This window comes from Rhinolophus sinicus, linkage group LG03, assembly GCF_036562045.2.
Source record: "Rhinolophus sinicus isolate RSC01 linkage group LG03, ASM3656204v1, whole genome shotgun sequence".
NCBI classification, from domain to species: domain Eukaryota; kingdom Metazoa; phylum Chordata; class Mammalia; order Chiroptera; family Rhinolophidae; genus Rhinolophus; species Rhinolophus sinicus.
This window is the reverse complement of record NC_133753.1, coordinates 142,424,476-142,444,420: the sequence shown is the minus strand read 5'-3', so window position 1 is coordinate 142,444,420 and position 19,945 is coordinate 142,424,476. Positions and strand designations below refer to the sequence as shown.

Genomic DNA, 19,945 nt, shown 5'->3' with positions numbered 1-19,945 from the left:
AAAAACAATTTTTCCTTGTATAATACATGAATCAACTAATTCTCCTGAGTGGCGGGGACAGATTCAATAACTTCTACTTAGAATTCTTTTCTTCCTCTAGAATATCAGAGTAAATTTCTTCCTCAGAAATCAACTATGATTTCAATGTGAGAGGCTATTAATAGCTTGCAGAATTTTTTTCATGATATATTTTTCAATGTTGGATAGGATATGAATCACATAATTTACAATTGAGATACTCCTTATGTTGCATAGATTCCTAAAGGACATTTACATCTAACATTAGCTCTATGGTATCTACTAAACTCACCCCAAAAATACTTTTAAGTTCCTTTAGCTCCTTAACCCTCCCCACTGGCACCAAGGGAAACGATCAATACAATAATGGATAGTTCCTGAATAAAACCACACAAAGACTTGATAGCTTAGCGAACACTTATAGGAGAACTTGGTTCTTCCACACACAAATCTTTACTCTTTCAACATAAGTTATCTATAAAGCAGACCTCACCAAAGGATTCTGTAGTTCATATAAGTTTATAAGTACCTTGTAATAATTTAAATGTTAGGCACTAACAAAATCTTAAATCATCCTTTCATAACACAAAATAAGATCAACAGTGCTCACTCCAGTTACTCAGTAAATTTGGAAATTAACCTTTAGCAAACAATTCTTATAAGTAAAGCATAACTTTTAAAAAACATGGGCCTGAGTTTTCAAAATCAAGCTGAGGAGCCAACTTCTACAGCCAGAAGTTTCTCATGTTTCCTCTTAAAACTTTTAAAGAGGGAAACAATTATAAAAGGCATTCTTCTTTCTAGGTAACAAAAGGCATTATTAATTATAGATAGAAAATAAAACAACATGTTTCCCAGTTGCCAGGGCATGCCTACCTAGTGTTTTCAAAAGCAGAGTTGTGTGAAGCAGCATTACCAGAGGTGCCACATACTGCAGTGCAATGACACAAAGGTAATAAAAGACTCGAGCCACCTGCAACCAACAACATTCTTAAGTGTCTAATATGGCTGACATGTTATGAATAAATTAAATTTTCATATAATTGTCAAACTCAATTGCTTAAGAGATAAGTAATCCTTTCATAAAAAGGAAGCTAAATGGTAATAAGTTTTCACTTCATTTTAAATTCCCCTAAACTGACTTCAGAAAGGCTCAGTTTGAAGAGAAGTTTTTTAAAATGTGAAAATATTAAAGTAAATTTCTTAAAAATAGTTCTTAAATGACGAACATCAATTGGAGAAAATACTAAAATTTAAATGGTATACGAGGTCTGGCAATTAAGTTCACGAACTCATCCTAGAAAAAGCACTACATAACCTCACTGCTGAATATCACTATGGTCACCTTAAGAAGTACTCCCCTTGGGAAGCCATACATTTATGCCAGAGCCTAGTCTGCCCTTCAAAGCAATTTTGGAATACTTTTTCTGGAATGGCCAACACACAGCTGTCATCGTATTACCCTTGATGTCCTGAATGTTATCAAAATGTCTTTTCAATAGTTCCTTTATCCTCGGGTAAAGAAAGAAGTCATTGGGGGCCAGATCAGGTGAGTAGGGAGGGTGTTCCAATACAGTTATTTGTTTACTGGCTAAAAACTCCCTCATAGACAGAGCCGTGTGAGCTAGTGCATTGTTGTGATGCAAGAGCCATGAATTGTTGGTGAAAAGTTCAGGTTGTCTAACTTTTTCATGCATCCTTTTCAGTACTTCCGAATAGTGAACTTGGTTAACTGTCCAGTTGGCACAAATTCATAATGAATCATCCCTTTGATATCAAAACAGGTTAGCAACACTGTTTTGACTCTTAATTTGAATAGAAGGAACATTTTTGGTCGTGGAGAATTGGCTGACTTCCACTGTGCACTTTGATGCTTTGTTTCAGGGCTGTATTGGAACACCCATATTTCATCACCAGTGATAACACAGCCCAAAACATCATCTTGCCTCTCCAAAGGTCTTAGCAAACTTCTACTCTCCTTTGCTTTTGTTCATTGGTGAGCTCCTTCAGGACCATTTTTGCTCACAACTTTCTCATGCCAAGATTGTCAATTAAGATTTTCCTAACTGTTTCTCTATCAATGTTTACTTGGTCTGCTATGCTTCTTACAGTCAGCCAATGATTTTGACGCACAATTGGATGCATTTTTGCAATGTTTTCGTCAGTTCTGCTCGTTCCTGGCCGCCCTGACCTCTCTTCTTTAGGGACGCGTTCTCTCCCCTCAGAAAAATGTTTAATCCATTTGTACACTTCCGTTTTCTTCATGGCATTATCCCCATAAACTTGGACTACCATGTCCCTGATTTCACTTCTATTCTTGCCAAGTTTAACAAGAAATTTAATGTTTGTTCGTTCTCTAATTCAAGCCCAGACATTCTCGCGATAGCACACAAAAACACACAACAATGAATGCCACTCAGCAAGACACGGCCACACATCTACATGAAGACAGCTATGAGACACTGATATACCAAGGTTATGAAACTTTACCGAGCTGTTTGTACAGTGCTGCGGATGTAAGCGCATGGTAGCAATTTTGCTAACTTGTCAGACCTCGTATATTCACTTACATTTCAAATATAAAACACAATGCTAAAACCTCTAATGACAGACACCTAAAACATTTAATGAAATAATAGCAACAGAGTCATATATGAGCATAAACCCCTTATAAATAAAAACATTAAAATCCCCATCCTATATGAACATATTTACTGAGTTCAAATTACAGAAAGTATAAAAATACATAAAGAAAAAAAAAGAAAAAAAGTTGTTTGAATCTTGATAACCACTCCTAACTTATAAATCAGAGTCAAAAACAGGGGATCCAACTTCAATTCTCTAAAAAGAGATGATCAGGTTACAGGTCCAGTTCACTACAACAGTGAGTGGATTCCTAGCACTTTGCTTCTCTTGAAACTCCATTAAGTTAGATATTTACGTTTCATGTTCAATACTTAGAATACTGTTAAAAGGAATAAATGCAGTCACTGAAACTGGTATTTCCTACCTTTTAATTCATACAGGCTGGACAATATGTTGTAATGTCTTTCAAATTAATTAGGGGTCTCCCATTTTAGCAACAGTAGCCATTCCACAGCTTTGATACTTAAAACACTTAAGGCAAGGAGAGGAATTGAGACCCTTTATTCACTTAGCACCAAAATCAGATCAAGTTCTCTTTCGTATCTGTTTAAAGTTGTCCCATTTATTTACAATAAGAATATTATGAAATAAAATGACTATTAATGGAAACCAAATTCTTTTTTTCTTGCAACACAGTATTTGCTATTTTTCATTTTAACTATAGTTTAAAACTTACCATTTTCTGTAGCTCAACCGTACTTATTCGCCCTGCTTCTTTCTTCATCTGATGCACACATTTCTGGGCTAAGTTTAAGTAAGCTTGCAGGTGACTACGCATCATGGCCAATCGCAAAGCACACAGCAGGATTATTAACCAGAGTCGCAGGGTATCAAACGTAGCTTCTGTCATTCTACAGATCAAAAGGGTGACATGGTGCTCTCAAAGATCAAAATATGCCAGCATGCTAGTTATATGTGTGAGTGTTCACCATATAAGATGTAGGAAACCTACATTAGCTGGAGACGTAAACAAAAGTATCCCAATGTCACAGGCTTACCTATATAATACCCATATATATTCACTTGTATAACAGAACCAGATAGATAAATGCATCCTGAAAGTAAAGTAGTAACAGATATCTGGAAGAAAAAAGTAGAACAGTACTTGGGACCCTTCTCTACCTTCCTCCACGGGGGGAAGCGGAGGGGAAATGGTTGTGGAATGAAGAGAAGTTGGGTGCACTTACACTGGAAATTGCAAAAAAGAAAAAAGGAAGTAACAGGAGAGTGCCTAGCAAACTCTCAAGTCAATGACCCATATATTACTGGCTAAAGTTCTGTCAATCATCCAGATAGTTGGGTAGGATCTTTCAATCGCCTAAGTTCCTCACGATTCTGATACATTATGAAGAAATCAAATGCCTCCGATTCCTTTTCAACAAGTCACTTAACCTGCTACGTACATGCTGAAGCTGGCTCAGTTTCTGAGCAATTGCTCAAGGCTAAGGTTAGGACTCCAGATGAGATGTACCCTCAGGACACTTTTTTCAGAAACTAGACTACTGGCAAGGGCTCCTTAAAGGGTTTTACAAAGGTTAATTTCTGATGTCATTTGGGGTTTAATGTTTTTAAAGGACCATGGTTTCTGCTTTGCTAAAGGATTATATTGTGAGTAATTTGAAAATAATGACTACACCATGCTTGGCATCTAGTCTCATCTCTAGCACATAACAGGTACTTAATACATGACTGTTGAAATGTGTGGCGTGACCTGCCACAATAGGATCTGGAACTTACAAGGATCTCTCCTTCAAAATTTTAAGACCATGAGGATAGAATGGATGGCTACAAAAAAATAATGGGAAAAGATAAAACACCTTACAACATTTCTTCCTCAGACAGGTTGCATTACCACCCTTTCTTCGGTCTAACTTTAAGTAGTTAGGAAAGGAACTAAAACTACAATACAGACATTGCCTTGGGAAATAAAGTTGAAGAATAGTATAGGAAACAGAGGCAGCTGAAAAGAACATGTGAAAGTGTAGTTTTATATTTGAACTATTTATGAAATAGAGGTCAGAAATAGGGATGGAACAAAGGCTTTATTATGTGTATGCTCTCTGATTTCCTTTGACAAGGTCATTAGTGCACATGGATATAAAAATTCCAATGGAAAAGAACTGTTGGTTAGGTAGAATAAAGGCATAACTTTTTATCCATAACTTACATTTCCATTATAATAAACAATGACAGCAAGGAGACAGTCATATAAGACTGACAGTACGTTAAGAAGCAAAGCCACCCACAGCCTTGAGCTCTTCCAAGGGGCCTATAGACAGCATTGGTCCCTGGAGTTGTGCAACAAGGAGGCTTTACTGGTAGCATGCTGAAGACAGCTATCATCTAGGTTTTGAGATAATAGAATGATGGGAATGGAATAAAGCAGTAAACCAAAAAAATATTTGCTCAGTTTATGAGGAGTTAAGGATTTAGGATAATAGGCATTCAAGAATACCTTCTAATTCAGATTACTTAACTAGCTTCATAAAGATGTGGTAAATTGATCTGATGGAGTATCTCAGAGAAACCCTGAGCTGGGATAAAATATATAGGTAGAGAACAGGCAGAAGACATTTCTACAAATTTCTGAAGCCACTCTTAAGTTTCACTGTATATGCTGTCTTTTTGTTTTCTTCTTGCAATGTCACAAGCACACCTGGACTGTTCGCTCACATTTTATTTTTTTGATGCTAAATCAGAACACATGGATAGATTTAAATAAATTTCCAGCTTGTAACTGCATTATAACCATTTTGCTTCTGACTACAAATAAAGTCCTTTCCACAAACCATTCAGTCTATGTAACAGGAAAAACCTGTCACTTGTTTTCTTCTTCGTCTCATTCTCTTTGACTGACTGGCATCCATTCTTTCTCAATCTACCACGTGGACTGGATTTTTTAAAAAAATTCAATCACTTCTGTCTAATCACTTAATGTAATGGTCTGACAAATAAAAAATAGGATGGAGCAGAGAAAAAGCTGTAATTTTGAAGTGCTTATGAAACAGGTCAGAAATGGGGATGGGACAAAGGAAACAAAGCTATAGTAAGAGGATCCTAGGTCTTCATGTACAACCAAATTGTTCCTATAACTTAATATATACCCAAGGGGAAAATTCCATATCCCCATTTCTTTTAAGCATAGTATTTTAAGCATAGTATTTGCTACTAATTTGCACAATTTAGTTAGGGTGACAGTGAGAAATAAATGTTGGTATAACCACCAAATGCTTTATATATACCAAATCTGACCGAATAACCTTAGCCAAATTATTTAATTTCTGAGTCCATTATTTCAGCTATAAAATGAGATGAGAACAGCCATCACAAATAGAATTATTACAAGAATGAATGTGATAAAATATGTGAAGTAGCAATACCTAGCATAATAACTGGTGTACGATGGGTATATCATAAATGCTGGTTTCCTTGTTTTCCTAACTAAACTAAGGCAAATACAAAATCAGAAAATATTATTACAGGCGTATAAAATCTAAGTAATATGACCAAACTTCAAAGGACTGGGAATGCTTTCAGCATTAGACATGAGTTAGAAGTTTCTCTGAAATTTTTGTCTAGAACCCTAGATCCTTAGGATATACTTTTAAATAGTGAATCTGACAAATTAAAATTACCATCAAGGCTTATTTGCGTGGTGAAAAAACATTATGACTTCTATGAAAATTTCCCTAGTTCAATAAGATTAAGTCCTTAAAAAAAGAGTTATGGTCATCACTGATTATATACTCCAAGACAAATTTGTACCAGGATCTAAAAGAAATACATAATATAAAATGCATACTATGGAGTCAATGACTAGTCAAGGTTTTTTATTTTAATTTTCATGAGGCAAAGCAGTGAAAGAACATTTATTAAGCACTTACTTCCAGCTGGTTGCATTACATGTGTTCTTTAATTCCAATGATAACTTTGTGAAGTAGATACTATTATTTTCATTTTCCAGATGGGGAAACAGAGGCTCAGCAAACTTAAATAATCTCCCTCAAGTGACAATTTTAGTGAGTCTGAGAGTGGTTCAAACTGGGGTTTGAACAGTTGTATCGGAATTTTTCTATTACTCTAACATCATAGTTCCAAAAGGGTAATGAATTCACGTATCAAGTAGAGTTATTAACACCTTTTAATAAATTGTTTGTTTCCTTGCCATCTTCTTTTGTTAAAATACAGTTGTCTAACTGAGGGAATATGACCTAATATTAGATAAAATATTAGGCATTATTTTTTAATTTTCATAGGTGTGACGACAATATTGCTATGTAGGAATATGCCTTTATTTGACAGAGGTGCGTATTAATTAGTAAAAATGTTATGCCTCTAATTTACTCAGAAAACTACATCAAAAATGAAACCAAAAAAGGGTGAAGCAAACATGTTAATAACTATTATAGGGGCTTCATATATGAATTTCCATTTATACTCATTTATTCCTCCATAATTTTCACAATTAAAAAATAAAAGAACTGCACGAAGTATCTTAAAAACAGACAAAATGACAATAGGAAAATGTCAGGTAACAAGTGGACATTAAGTGAAAAAAACAAAAAAAACTTATGCGTATAAGATAATATTAATGCAGGGTAATAATCATTCAGATTCATTAATGAAGATCACAAAAGATTAAATGATAACCTGCAGTTTCAATTTTATAACACATCTTTCAGCATTTCTATTAAGTTTTAAAAATACATGTCCTAATATTCTCCTTAAAAAACTTAAATACAGTATATAACATTTTGGAAACAGTTTTGAGCTCATAATGAAACAGAAATTAGCCCTCAAACACCCATACTTACAAAGGGACACTTTCTTTACCCAATGGTGGGTTCATAATGTAGTCTTTGGTGATTGGTTTTACCCAGAGCAGAACCATAAATAAAGGTGCCAAGAAGTTGATATGAAGTAATGTTCTGAAAGTATGTAAGAAATAAACATAAAAATCCAGAAACAAAAGACAGTAATAAACTACAGAAACTTGGGAACTTACAAAATAAAGGCAAAACTGTTTTCAGTATTTTATATTTAAGGTACTACTGTCAACATTATTTTATATTTATCACTATCACTTAACATTGTTTTGAGCCCTTGCAAAACTACCTCATTATCTTAATTTTTCAGATGTGAACATTTAGATCCAGGAAAGTTTTAAATGACTTGCTTATGTCAATATTATAGGTTAGAGGCAGATCTAGCACTAAAATCTAAATCTGTTCCCTTCTAGTCTAGTGTTCTTTAACAAACTGCCCCATCTCCCTGATTTAATACATAGGTAAATGATTCTCTAACTTTACATAATCCAGTGAATTTTCAGTATGCAGTCTTTTGACACTTTTCAGTGTAGCTGAAACAAAATGCCTCCTTATTTTACAAGTAAAAGATAGTGATTAGCAAGGTCCATAATACTAGAAGGCATATGGCAGGTTGAACTTATTGCAACAACTTATCACTGAGGGACCCTTCAATATGTAATGATCATACACTGTATTATACCAGGGGTGTCCAAACTTTTTTCAACGTTTTTTACCAAGGGCCACATGCGGTAAAATACACAAACAGCCGGGCCACTCACTCGAGGTGAAGTACGTATTGCCTCACCTGGTTTATTTAAGTAAACTAAATATATTTTTGGAATTTGCTACGGGCCAAGTAACAATGGATTGCGGACCGCAGTTGGCCCACAGGCCGCAGTTTGGACACCCCTGAATTAGACATTGTTAAAATTATAAATGATTCACTTGTTTCTTCTTGATTATAAATATACCTGAAATTAATGTCCTTAACAAACCAAGGAAATTTACATTACTTCTAACAATGCAATATACCTAACACAGCAAAAGATTTCCGTTAACTATTGTCTCAAGTTTGTACCCTACAAAAACATGACTAGTAGGGATTTTTCTTATTTTAGAAAAAAGACAAATTTTTCAGATTATTTTACTATCATATACTGCTTTCATTATCAACCATACTTTCGGGCTCAACTGGAGGGTTGTAAACACACACACACACACACACACACACACACACACACACACATCAAAATATCACTACAGTGCAATTGATAGTAATCTATGTGAGGAAACGGAGCCAGATCAAGAAACCATGGACACCAGACAGGACAGGTGGAAGGAATTCTGGTTCTAAGCTCTGGCATTAAAGTAAGCAGCAGTGCCTGGCGATGGGGATGAGGAGAATGCTGCTCTTTGTGCCAGTCATGCTTCTCTCACAACAAAACTAGCTTGCCCAAACCCTATGTCAAGGCTGAGTCCTTCAACACATGGGGGCTACAATAAACTGAAAATAAATAAAACTCCAAATCCCCAATGGGGAAAAAAAATCTTAGAAAGAAGCCAAGTTTTACTGAAAAGGATGCTAAAATGTGCCCCACCCACCCCAAACCACCACTAAATGTTTTAAGTGTTTTTATAGTGATTCTTTCACCCCACAGGCTGGGGAAGAAAGCAGCAGTATTAGGGATGCAGTGTTGCTAGGGAACACTCTAGTATTAAGGAGCAGCCCACAGCGGTTTCAGTAGCTAGAGAAGGGCTCCCCTCCACCCACCCTTTCAGCTTATTTAAATCATAACACTGGGGTTAGAGGACTGAAGTGTGTATGTAGAGGAGGGGGGAGAACCAGGTTTTGTTTTAAAGGAAGCCATTAGAGAGAGGAATGATGGGAGAAAGGCAGGATGTAGCCAAGAGCATACTGAGTAAAAGGAGGAGAAAAAGAGGGATGGAGTGTATACTGGGAGTTGAGAATAACACACACACACACACACACACACACACACACACACACACAAAGCATATGTAAAAAAAAAAAGGGGGAAAAAACCAAAAAGACTATCAAAATTAAAATAAAGAAAAATGACATAAGAGAGATAAGAATGTTAAGAAGACTAGAGAATCATCAAGTATGAGGTTTTAAAGATCAGAAATGTTAGGAAATATGATCACGCAAACTTAATGACTATAAATACATATCAAAAAGGACTATTCTCAACTTGGGCTTATAGTGCAAAACAAAAGATGAGATGAGAATTTGGATCTGAATGTGAGTTGCAGATATAAACCTGTCATTCTGCCAAGGTGTCTACGTCAAGAAAAAAATAATACGTGACGACCACAAAGAATATACTAAATGGACTTTGAACGATATATATATATATATATATATATATATATATTTCTCCATTTGAGAACTAAAATAGAATTTGATAATTAAAAGTAATCTGGTATTTGACATTGTACAGTATTAGCAATCCCCAAATAAAATAACGTATTACTTTAACAAGAGTCTTACAAATATCTTGTACGTATACAGATTTCACTTTCAAAAAAATTTTAAATAAAGTATTAAATTATTTAAATAAATTTATGTAAAATATTTTTAATTAAAATGTTCTAGTTTAAGAAAATTTCCATAGACCCAGTGGTAGAGATTACAATATCATAAAATTGACCTGTGAGTTAAAAAGAACTAAAATACTGGCTTTTCCATTTTAACAGATAAAAGAATTTAGTAATTGATATTATATTTTTTAAATACAGGACTTAAAATTTGTAAGTGAATAAAAGAAACTTGCTTATAGTAGAAAGAGGAAGTAGTGTGACATCAAATAGTTATTCATTAATTTTCAATACAATAATTTATGATTTCATTACAATAATATACCTTCATTAAGATGGAAAACATATATTTATCTGCATGTGCTTATGTACATTTTCCGCTTACTGTGTAATTTTTTCTGTTGCCAAATTCAGGGCATCCAGATGCATTTGAGCCAGCCGTAATCCAGGAAATGTCAAAAAAGCCCCAATGAGTGAACAGAAAATAGCCAGGAAAAATTTGAAAGTAAGTTTTGAAACAGGACCCCTAAAAATAAAAATTTTAAAACAGCTGATAAATTTTTAAAGGTAACTTTCTAGGAATTTCCTTTTTTCTAATCAATTGCTCTAAAAACCACAATAATATAATAAGAGTAATACAAAGCAAATGTTTACAAAAAGACTGCTCTTATTCAATTATCTATAACAGATTTTGGCAAAGTATAAACTAAATCAAGCATCTCTTTAGCCACATTTGTAACAATCCAACCTATATATTCAACACAGAATTTGATACGTTGGTATGACCCAGATATAAATTTAGTTTAATCTGTGGTGGTAGATGAATTAAATAAAATCAAATAACAATTCTATGGAAGATCCTAACTTTATACAAACGTAAAAATTACGAGCAAGAATATTTCTAAAAGTGACAGTCCTACTTGAAAAAGAACTCTTTTCACAGATTAAAAACAAAAAACTACTTATAATAAATACTGTTTTACTAAAATAGAAAAATTTAAATTTAAAATCATGCTTAATATTTTAAAAAACTTACTGAGATTCTAAACCTTGCTTTTCAAGAAACTGCATTGCGCTGTCTGAAAAATTTGTAAACCCTGTAGGGGAGAAAAAAAGTATTCTTATCATGGGTAAAATACAGGATCTTTTTTTGGAAATAAAATGCTAGAAAACAGAGCATCTTAAATTTTGAAGTGACTAGTTTAGTTCTTTCATGTGCTAATTAGTAAGCCATGTGCAATAAAATTTGGTTATTTGCAGGAAGTCTTTGAAAACAACCCTTTGATATTTGTACATTCCATGAGTGTGCATAAAATTTGCATTAAGATTTGCATCTCTATCTATGTGAGTAAACTTGAGCATTACAGAAACCTATTTAACTGTAAGGAAAAATGGGGAGGGAGCCACATTTCTGGGTAAAGGTAACAAAAAACAGCTCAAAGGAAAAAGGAAGAAAGATTTTACTTAATAATAATAATAAAGGTTAATTATTTAGAACATTACAGAATATGCACCTCACAGCTAATTTTAAAAACTTATCAGATATAAAACTTACTTAAATATCAAAGTCAAAAATATTAACACTAGATAAAGCAAAACTGATTTTTAAAGTTGTATGAAATTATTACCTGTTTCAAGTCCAAATTCCAGATAGTTTTCTGTTACAATCAAGACTGCCATTGCTTTCACGAAGAAAAAAAATCCAAAGGTAACACAGACTGATCTTTCACCACCATCTTTTACTTTAAAATAGTGTGTGGTTAATGAAAATAGAACTTTGCTGCAGAAGGAAAAGTTCAGGAAAAAAACCACAAATAACTTTGTGGGAGTTAAACACAACCATCTTTACAGGAATTGAACGCCAATAAAATTTGACTACATTTCTTTTGATTCTACAACATACTTATCTACAAGGCGGTTTTTGGAAGTAACTGAAAAACTAATGAAAATCTGAATAGTCTCCCAAGACACAGGCCATAGAAACGAAGCAAATCTAAGTGAAGTTTATAATATAATTAATGAAAGGTGCACATACACACATTAAGCTGTAATTAGGGAAGAACGTATTTCTAGTTTTTCTGACTCAAATTTTACTACTAGGTTATTACAGTGATTTTATGAAATAGGTTCTCAGTGACATGAAAAGCCAAGGTAGAGGTTATATCAGGGAACTATCTTTATTGGGCATGTTTCTCAAGTATTTATATTTAGAATTAAACACACAAACACAAATCACAGGAATCATCTGTAAATCATTCAATAACTCAAAATTTGACAATTACTGGTAGCTACTGGCAAGCAGTGGTAGAAAAACTAAGTATCCGGGATCACTATTTCACAGTACAATTAAACAAGACTCTAGAGTAAACAAGTTCCAGTTGAGTACTCAAAAGTAGCCAAAGGTTTGACATGCTGATCTATTAAAAAACATTACAATATTTTAATTGTATATGAAAATATTAAAGAGGTCACTTTATCTGAACTCTCTCCCACTAACTGATCAAATAAAGATCACATCAGTGGATGATCCAAATTAGAACTCAGATTTCCATCATACCAAACTGTCCTCCTTGAAAGTATAAACCCACCAAACAAAATAAGGTGCTTGGCAAAAAGATCTAGAAAAGCAATTTTTATAGAAACTCTAGGTCCAGTATGGAAAATAATAACAGCTGTCATTTAGTATTTGCCAAGTACTAGGCATGACCAATTAACTCATTCTATTCTCACATAGCCAGCTATTATCACTATTTTACAGATTTTTTAAAAAGTGTGGGACAGAGACTAAGTAACTTGCCAAGATCACACAGCTACATTACAGTCAGATGGGATTTAAATCTAGGCAGTCTGGATCCAGACTCTGTTCACTTATTATACTGCCTCTATAAAACTGTACATCTACAAAACTGTACATAAGTACAGCACCTAAGTTATGTGGTGGTTTAGCAGTTACCTACAAAAAATAGAGCTGCCATGACAGAAGTAAACAGTTCAAACATTCTCACAATCAGAAGACTATTCAGGAATGGCTGGGCAAGAGTAAGGACTTTCACCCTTACTCCTTAAAAGGAAGCCGTCCTTTGGTGTCCTATTTAAAAGGGGTTAAATAGTTATTACCTACTATCTATTATTAGGATGCTACCTAGAATACTGAATATGAATGTAGAGTCCCAGCTACTCTAGCTACAGGTACCTACCCTAAGTTAGCCAACCCAAAGGTAATAAAAATGTATGACTCTTTTTGGTATCTTTCAACTTAAAAATGGAAAATAAATCTCTACTTAAAAATGGAAATAAATCTCTACTAGAATGTAAACTCCAGGATACCAAGGATTCTTCTTTTGTTCACTGCTGTAGTTAGAGCACCAGGAAGTGCCCGGTGCATAGTAGGTACACAAGCAATCGGTGAAGAAATTCTGCCATGGAAATGTTTTACACAGCAGTTTAGGTAAGCTGAAATAGTACTAATTCTATACTGTAATGGTAAGTAAATCTTTTGAAGAATGATATAAAAAACAACACTGTTTCGCAGGCATAATATATTCTAAGTACAAAACAATACATAAAAGGTTTTAGTATACAAGCTGTTTTTATCGTCATTAACAAAAATACAAATTATTTACCACTCAGGGTTATAAACTTAAAGGATTTTCGGGTTTTATAAAGGATAAGGCTTTGTTTTCCTAAGGCTATGGATAGTTCCCACTTTAAAATGTCAACAAAAATAAAAAATAAAAAATCCACCGAACTACAGAATAACTCATCTTTACCCACCTATTCCTGGGGCAACCTGGCCTTGAGAACAATGTATGATGGGAAGTATCTTTATTAACCTTTTTTGGTCAAGCACCTCATTTATCAGTATCATCCCTTTTCCTGCCTTTCACTGTTCTCACAGTTAATTCCAATTTAGCTAAGCTCCCTTTCACACAAACCTGTACTTTTATTCAAATACCATCATTCAAGCAAAATACTTTCTCAAATTTGTTTCCCTAATTACTTATTAGCAGTAGCATTATGTTCCTTGAAAAAATTTTGGTCTTGTACGCTACATTACAGACCACATGAACTTACATGGGCTAATCTTGGCAGGGGGAGGGGGTCATTTATAGCATTATTTCTCTAAAAAAAAATGATTATTCTATTTCAATCTACATGTAAGTTGGAGGTACTTCCTGAAAACTGCTGTACTAGGAATTGGTTTCAACTTTTTAATATATTTCTTTATAGACTATTATAATATTACTTACAATGCTACATTCTATAACATACCAGATTTGCTTCTAAGACAAGACAAAACCAGATAATGAAAAGCCAGATGTAACCTCTGAACTTTTTGATTAAAGAGACCTCTGCATGTTTTCATATTTGTTATAATGAATATACGATATGCTTTAGGGTACATATAACTAGATATATATAAGAAAGCTTCAGCATACACCTTCTGAAGACATTTATCGGGTATGTTACTTTCATTCTAAATGTCTCCTTATATTCACCATAACTCAAGTCATATATATATATATATAATACATACATACATATATATGAGTATATACCTATATATGTCAAGTATTTGAACAAATTCCTTATTTAATGTAAGAAATAAAACTAACAAACAAATACCATTGGTTTACAATTATTACCCCTATCAACTATTCAGCACCTTAATAAGATTATCTTGCCCAGTTTAACTCTGCAATACTCTGGTTCTTGAACAATACAGAACTGAAACTCTACTGTACTGAAGTAAAAAAGCTAATCCACATAGTAATAAATGTTACTTTTTTCTATGATATTGAACATAAGGGGAAACTAAATTATTTTTATAACAAGGGAAATAAATCCTCAATAATACTCTGAACATTATAGGTTTTCCCAAAACATGTTTGTGACTCTTCTTCCTAATAGCTACTAAATCATGTTTTAGCAGTAAGAGTATACTGCATCACTGCAGAAGTTGGCATGATTTTGTAATATTAAGCTTAAGTAGGATTGTCAAATTAATAGGATATCAGTTTCAATTAAAATTATTAACGGGGGTTTAACAAAGCACATTTAATTTCCATGTCATTTTAAGATGTAATGTGACTATTTTAAAACTTTTCCACAGTTTAATCATTCCAGACACCCTACCACTACTTTTATCTCCTTTTCTTTAAGAATTTAATTCATTTCAGAGCTTATGCATTTTTGCTCTCACATCAACAACAAACACTGGTAATCTATAGTTGTTTAAAGTGAAAAAAAAAAGGAAACAAAATTATGAAGACTATATATCCAGGACAGGGCTCTGACAGTAAGCACTCAAGGACAGTCTCCAGCTAGGGGAGATAAAGACAGGACCTGCCCCACCACCAATCCCATTAATCTAGGTGAAAATATATTGTTTGTAATGAAAGATTGTAATGACAGGAAGGAGCTAGCTATGTGCTCAGGCAGAAAAAAGGTTACAAAACATTAATCTAAACCACTTGCATAACCTAAATTTTTGGCATAGTTTTCTAATTAAATCAGGTAAATAAATATATTGTAGTTTAAATTTACAATATGATTTATTTTTTAGTAGTTCAATTAATAAAGAAAAACTACAGTTAAGACTTCTCTGCTTAAACTTTCTAACTTCTCCTTGTAGGCGAAAATAATGTATTATACATGAGTCGATTACAAAATTATTTTAAAAATTATGCAATTTTAAAAGTATAACCTTATATTTATGATTAATAAGTGATAGTAATCATTTCAGTAAAAGTTGAAGCCAGGTTAAATGTGAAAATATGAAAGGAAATCACACACACACACACACACACACACACACAAAATCTGATTTTTAAATAAATAAGACTACTGAAGTTTTTTGTCAAGCAAAAAATAGTTTTTGTTATAATGAGTAGAAAATCTGAGTACAAGTTTTCTAAGAAAGCAAGTTAGGAACAATTTACAAGTCTTAAAAGAAACTTCATTTAACTTTCAACACTCAAGATGGAATTTACGAAACATAAACACTGTTTAAGAGTGGTGATAAATTCCAGAATACAGATGCTCAAACTTTTTCCTCCAGAATATTCTGAATCCCATGTTCCTCACTCATCTGTTTCTTCTCTAAAATTTAAAAATAAAAGAAACAAAGCGAGTGGTTCCTTTTACTAGTATCAAACACAACAGGCTCCTCTCTCTCTCTTTTTTTTTTTTTTTTTTTTGGCATTGTAAGGAAGCGCTTACATATGGGAGAAAATTTAAAAAACAAAAAAATTAAAAAACAAAATACAAAAACTCCAGAACTACAACTGAACTGCTTTTGAGATCTAGCTATGATTGCTCTTTTGCCTGAGAACCCTAAACCTAGGTTGGAAAAAACACTGCTTCATTTTTACTGAAAATGGATTCTAGAATCTATAGAGACAATTTCTAACTCGTTCACTTACACTAAAAAAGCAAAATAACTTCCTTAGCCAAAATTGTTATCAAATGACCAAAATAAAATTTGTCAAAGACTAACCTACTACCAAACTTTGTTACCGTAATTACAAAATATGTCAACACTAAAGGAAAAAAAATTAGATGCAACTTAATCCATGAAACATAATCTTCCTTATATCATTAATACTTTAACATAATCCTGTACCACAAACACCTAGAATACCTGCATCTTCAATTCATATTGAATACTGGATAAATCTTAAAACCAAGTATTTATTGAGTCCCATGTTAGAACAAAAGCCTCCCATAACCCCAGTGTAAAATGCATACAATATTCTGGTATGTAAGACTTAACTCAAACTCTACATCTTTCAAGAAGCTTACCTTTTCCTCTCCAGTCCAGAGCATTCCCTTCCTCTTCTGAAATTACGGTACTTCCTACTATCACTTGCCAAGTCTATGAGACTGCAGTGTGACAGAGATGTAAAGAAAGCATTCTCCAGATCTAGACTGCCTGGCTAAACCTTGGTCCTACTCTTATTAATGATCCTCCTCGTAAAGTTAACCAACCTCTGTGTTTCCAGTTTCTTCGTTTGTAAAAAGCAACTAATACATCCACCACCTCAGAGGGCTGTTTTAAAAATTACAGATTCCTTTGTAGTTCTCAGCAATAACTTGATGTTTTCTACATAACTAAATAAAATACTGAACTTCTAACACACAAAATAATAGGGGCAAAGACACAAAGCACAGAAGGACAAGTGGATTATATAATGATAAAAAACTAAGTTAATTTTACTTTGGATATAATTCTTAGTTGTGTTTAAATCTTTTAACCTTTTCCATGAAAATGTAATCTAAGAGGTACACAATTCTACAAAACGCAGTTAGTGTGGTGTAAACTGAAAACAGAGGTATGAGTTGACCTCTGTATCAAAGTAGAAGTTGGACTCCCAACTCTCCCCTCCTATTACTCCTGTGCAGCCAGGTAACAAACTCCACTCTGACTCCAGCAGAAGCTAAGCTCTAGCCTCTGAAGAAAATGAATCGAAAGTACAATAAAGTTTAGATTTAAGTGAACGTCTGCATACTCAAAGGTATACTCACCTTTGAAACATGTGGAGCAGGCTTGTACACTCCAGGCAGGAGATTAGAGACTCTCCTCTATAGAAGCCGAAGACCCCCAAAGAAAAGACCAATATGTAATGATATAATGGTCTACCTAAAACAAAATTAGCTTCAGCATTACCAAGTTCTTCAGTGAAGCTAACCAAGCCTTACTTACATACAGAGTTTACAAATCGATTTTAGTGCCACCCAAACATTTGAACAAACCAAGAGAGACAAAAACACTGAATCCTAGAAACTGAAGATTAAACTTGGGGAAAAGGTAAAGGAAACTCCTATACTGACAACAAAAATAAGTCCCAGGATGACAGCTATGCATCAAGAGTTAAGAACAGGCCCAGATAAAAGCCAGAGAATGGAGGTCTCAAAGAAATGATCTCTATACCGGTAAAAAAGGAAACTAATACAAGTTATAAGTGACCTTGTGGAAAACTACAGTGAAAAGCTAGTGGAATTAATAATAAACACACACAGGGGTGACCAGTTAGCTCAGTTGGTTAGAGCGTGGTGCTAGTAGCACCAAGGTTGCTGGTTTGATCCCTGCATGGGCCACTGTGAGCTGCACCCTCCTTAAAAAATAAATAAAAATAAAATAAAATAATAAACACACAAATAAAAATAATTAAAATTTTAAATCATTAATGAAAAAATTGCAATAGAAGTTATAATACTTTATAATGCTCACATACAACTATTTATATAAGTATAATAAATAATGTTGACTTCAGTAAAAATTGTAAAATGACTACATTAAGAACATAAAGAAGAGGCACAAAGGATGGCACAGTTTAAGAAAGAAAAATCTTGATCTACCATAACTGACGAATCAGTAGTATAAGCATTATATTTAAAAATATGAACATTTTTAAAAGGTAGAATAAACAGCTAAAATAGGATCAAATGTGGCAAGGCGATAGGGAAGGGGACTCTTAGTTTTTAATACACTACTAGTACTTTTTGTCTATGTAAACTATTATATATATATTATATTTTATAAAAGTTATCGTTTTAGAAAATTCAATCTAGATTTTAATAAAGTTTTGATCTACAACCTACTCCCCCCAACTCCAAAAAAAAGTACATTACATCCTGGAGTTTAATAGAATCTAAACTACATACAAATTCATGTAAAATACATGCACTGAGATTATTTCCACATCCTATGAATTAAAGTTCAGTGAAACATTAATAATGATTAGTATTAATCACCTTGTTGAAAATGCTTCTCATGCTTGTGCAACACTATCATCAAATCTTAAGATTTTAATACACTAGTCCTTCACTGGCAAAGATCTGATATTCACATATATACACCCAGAACAGAACAAGTATTTAACTTGTTATAGAGAAGTAAACAGGCAGCTCTAATAGTTATAGTCTCCTCCCCAAAGTAAAAAAATATGAGTATTTTCCAGCAATAACCCCAGTGACTAAAGTTCGTTCCTTGTCAAGAAGAATTAAGCAAAGACTTGCTGAACCAATTGAAGTCTATTTTGTAGAATCGTCATATTTCAACTCAAAACTCAAATGTTTGTTCTATAAAACTTTTAGAGCAACATGTATTTTATTCCATTTACATATATAACCCCAAATAATAGTACATGGTAGTAGACTAAACAGAAACCTCCTAAAAGAAGACAGACTTTTGTCAGCATTAGACACATTAAAATATAATTCTGGCTTTCTTTTTAAGAGACAGGAGAAATAACTGCACTTGGTATCCCACACGGAGTTCCTCACTGACAACTGTGGTTAACTTTGAGATCACTTACAAAGACTTTCTATACCAGCTAAGATACCAACAAAGTTTCTAATTGAGCTACTTATCAAATTTCTTTAGTACCTATATAACAAATTATTTTGAAATAAAGAAACAAAATCCTTTCATGCTTTAATTCTATAAATATGCTTATTAACAATAAGTTATTCACATAGGAAAATAAACTACATCTGAAGTACTATAGAAATGGAATTCAAAATGAAATTTTTCTGTTATTTCCTTTGAATCTGTTCTTTCTTCATAAATTGTCCACAATTTCCAAGTAAATTAGATATATTTTCTCCTTTTTATACACATATACAACCTGAAAATGTAAATAACATTATGATAATATCAAAATAAGGTTTCTACATTTATAGACAGTATAACAAACACTAGGTAAAATGGCATTTATGACTTAGTGGAAATAATGGTCACGTACCTTCACTATGAGTAAACTGTAGCCCCTATTTTTATCCCATTATTATTTTCATAGATCATTCTATAAATTAAGACTTTCATAAAGAATGTATTAGTAAATATTCAAAACTGCATATGTCAAACTACCAATACAAACAGTCATTTTCTTTCTTTTAACAACCTTTTC

The 19,945-nt window shown here is 33.3% G+C and overlaps 1 protein-coding gene across 4 annotated transcripts in view; it reads right to left on the bottom strand.

Moving 5' to 3' along the window:
* The window catches only part of TMEM161B (transmembrane protein 161B), a 68,203-nt gene that overhangs the window by 3,271 nt on the left and 44,987 nt on the right, over positions 1-19,945 (bottom strand). For 2 of the 4 annotated variants that reach the window (XM_019734237.2, XM_074328756.1), the window contains exons 6-11: positions 11,660-11,811; positions 11,068-11,128; positions 10,417-10,557; positions 7,479-7,592; positions 3,341-3,515; positions 895-991 (exon numbers count right to left, since the gene is read on the bottom strand). In XM_019734237.2, coding sequence (XP_019589796.2) covers positions 895-991; positions 3,341-3,515; positions 7,479-7,592; positions 10,417-10,557; positions 11,068-11,128; positions 11,660-11,811 — 740 coding nt within the window. The remainder of the gene's footprint in view (positions 1-894; positions 992-3,340; positions 3,516-7,478; positions 7,593-10,416; positions 10,558-11,067; positions 11,129-11,659; positions 11,812-19,945) is intronic. The other 2 variants (XM_074328758.1, XM_019734238.2) reach the window with 2 other exon arrangements.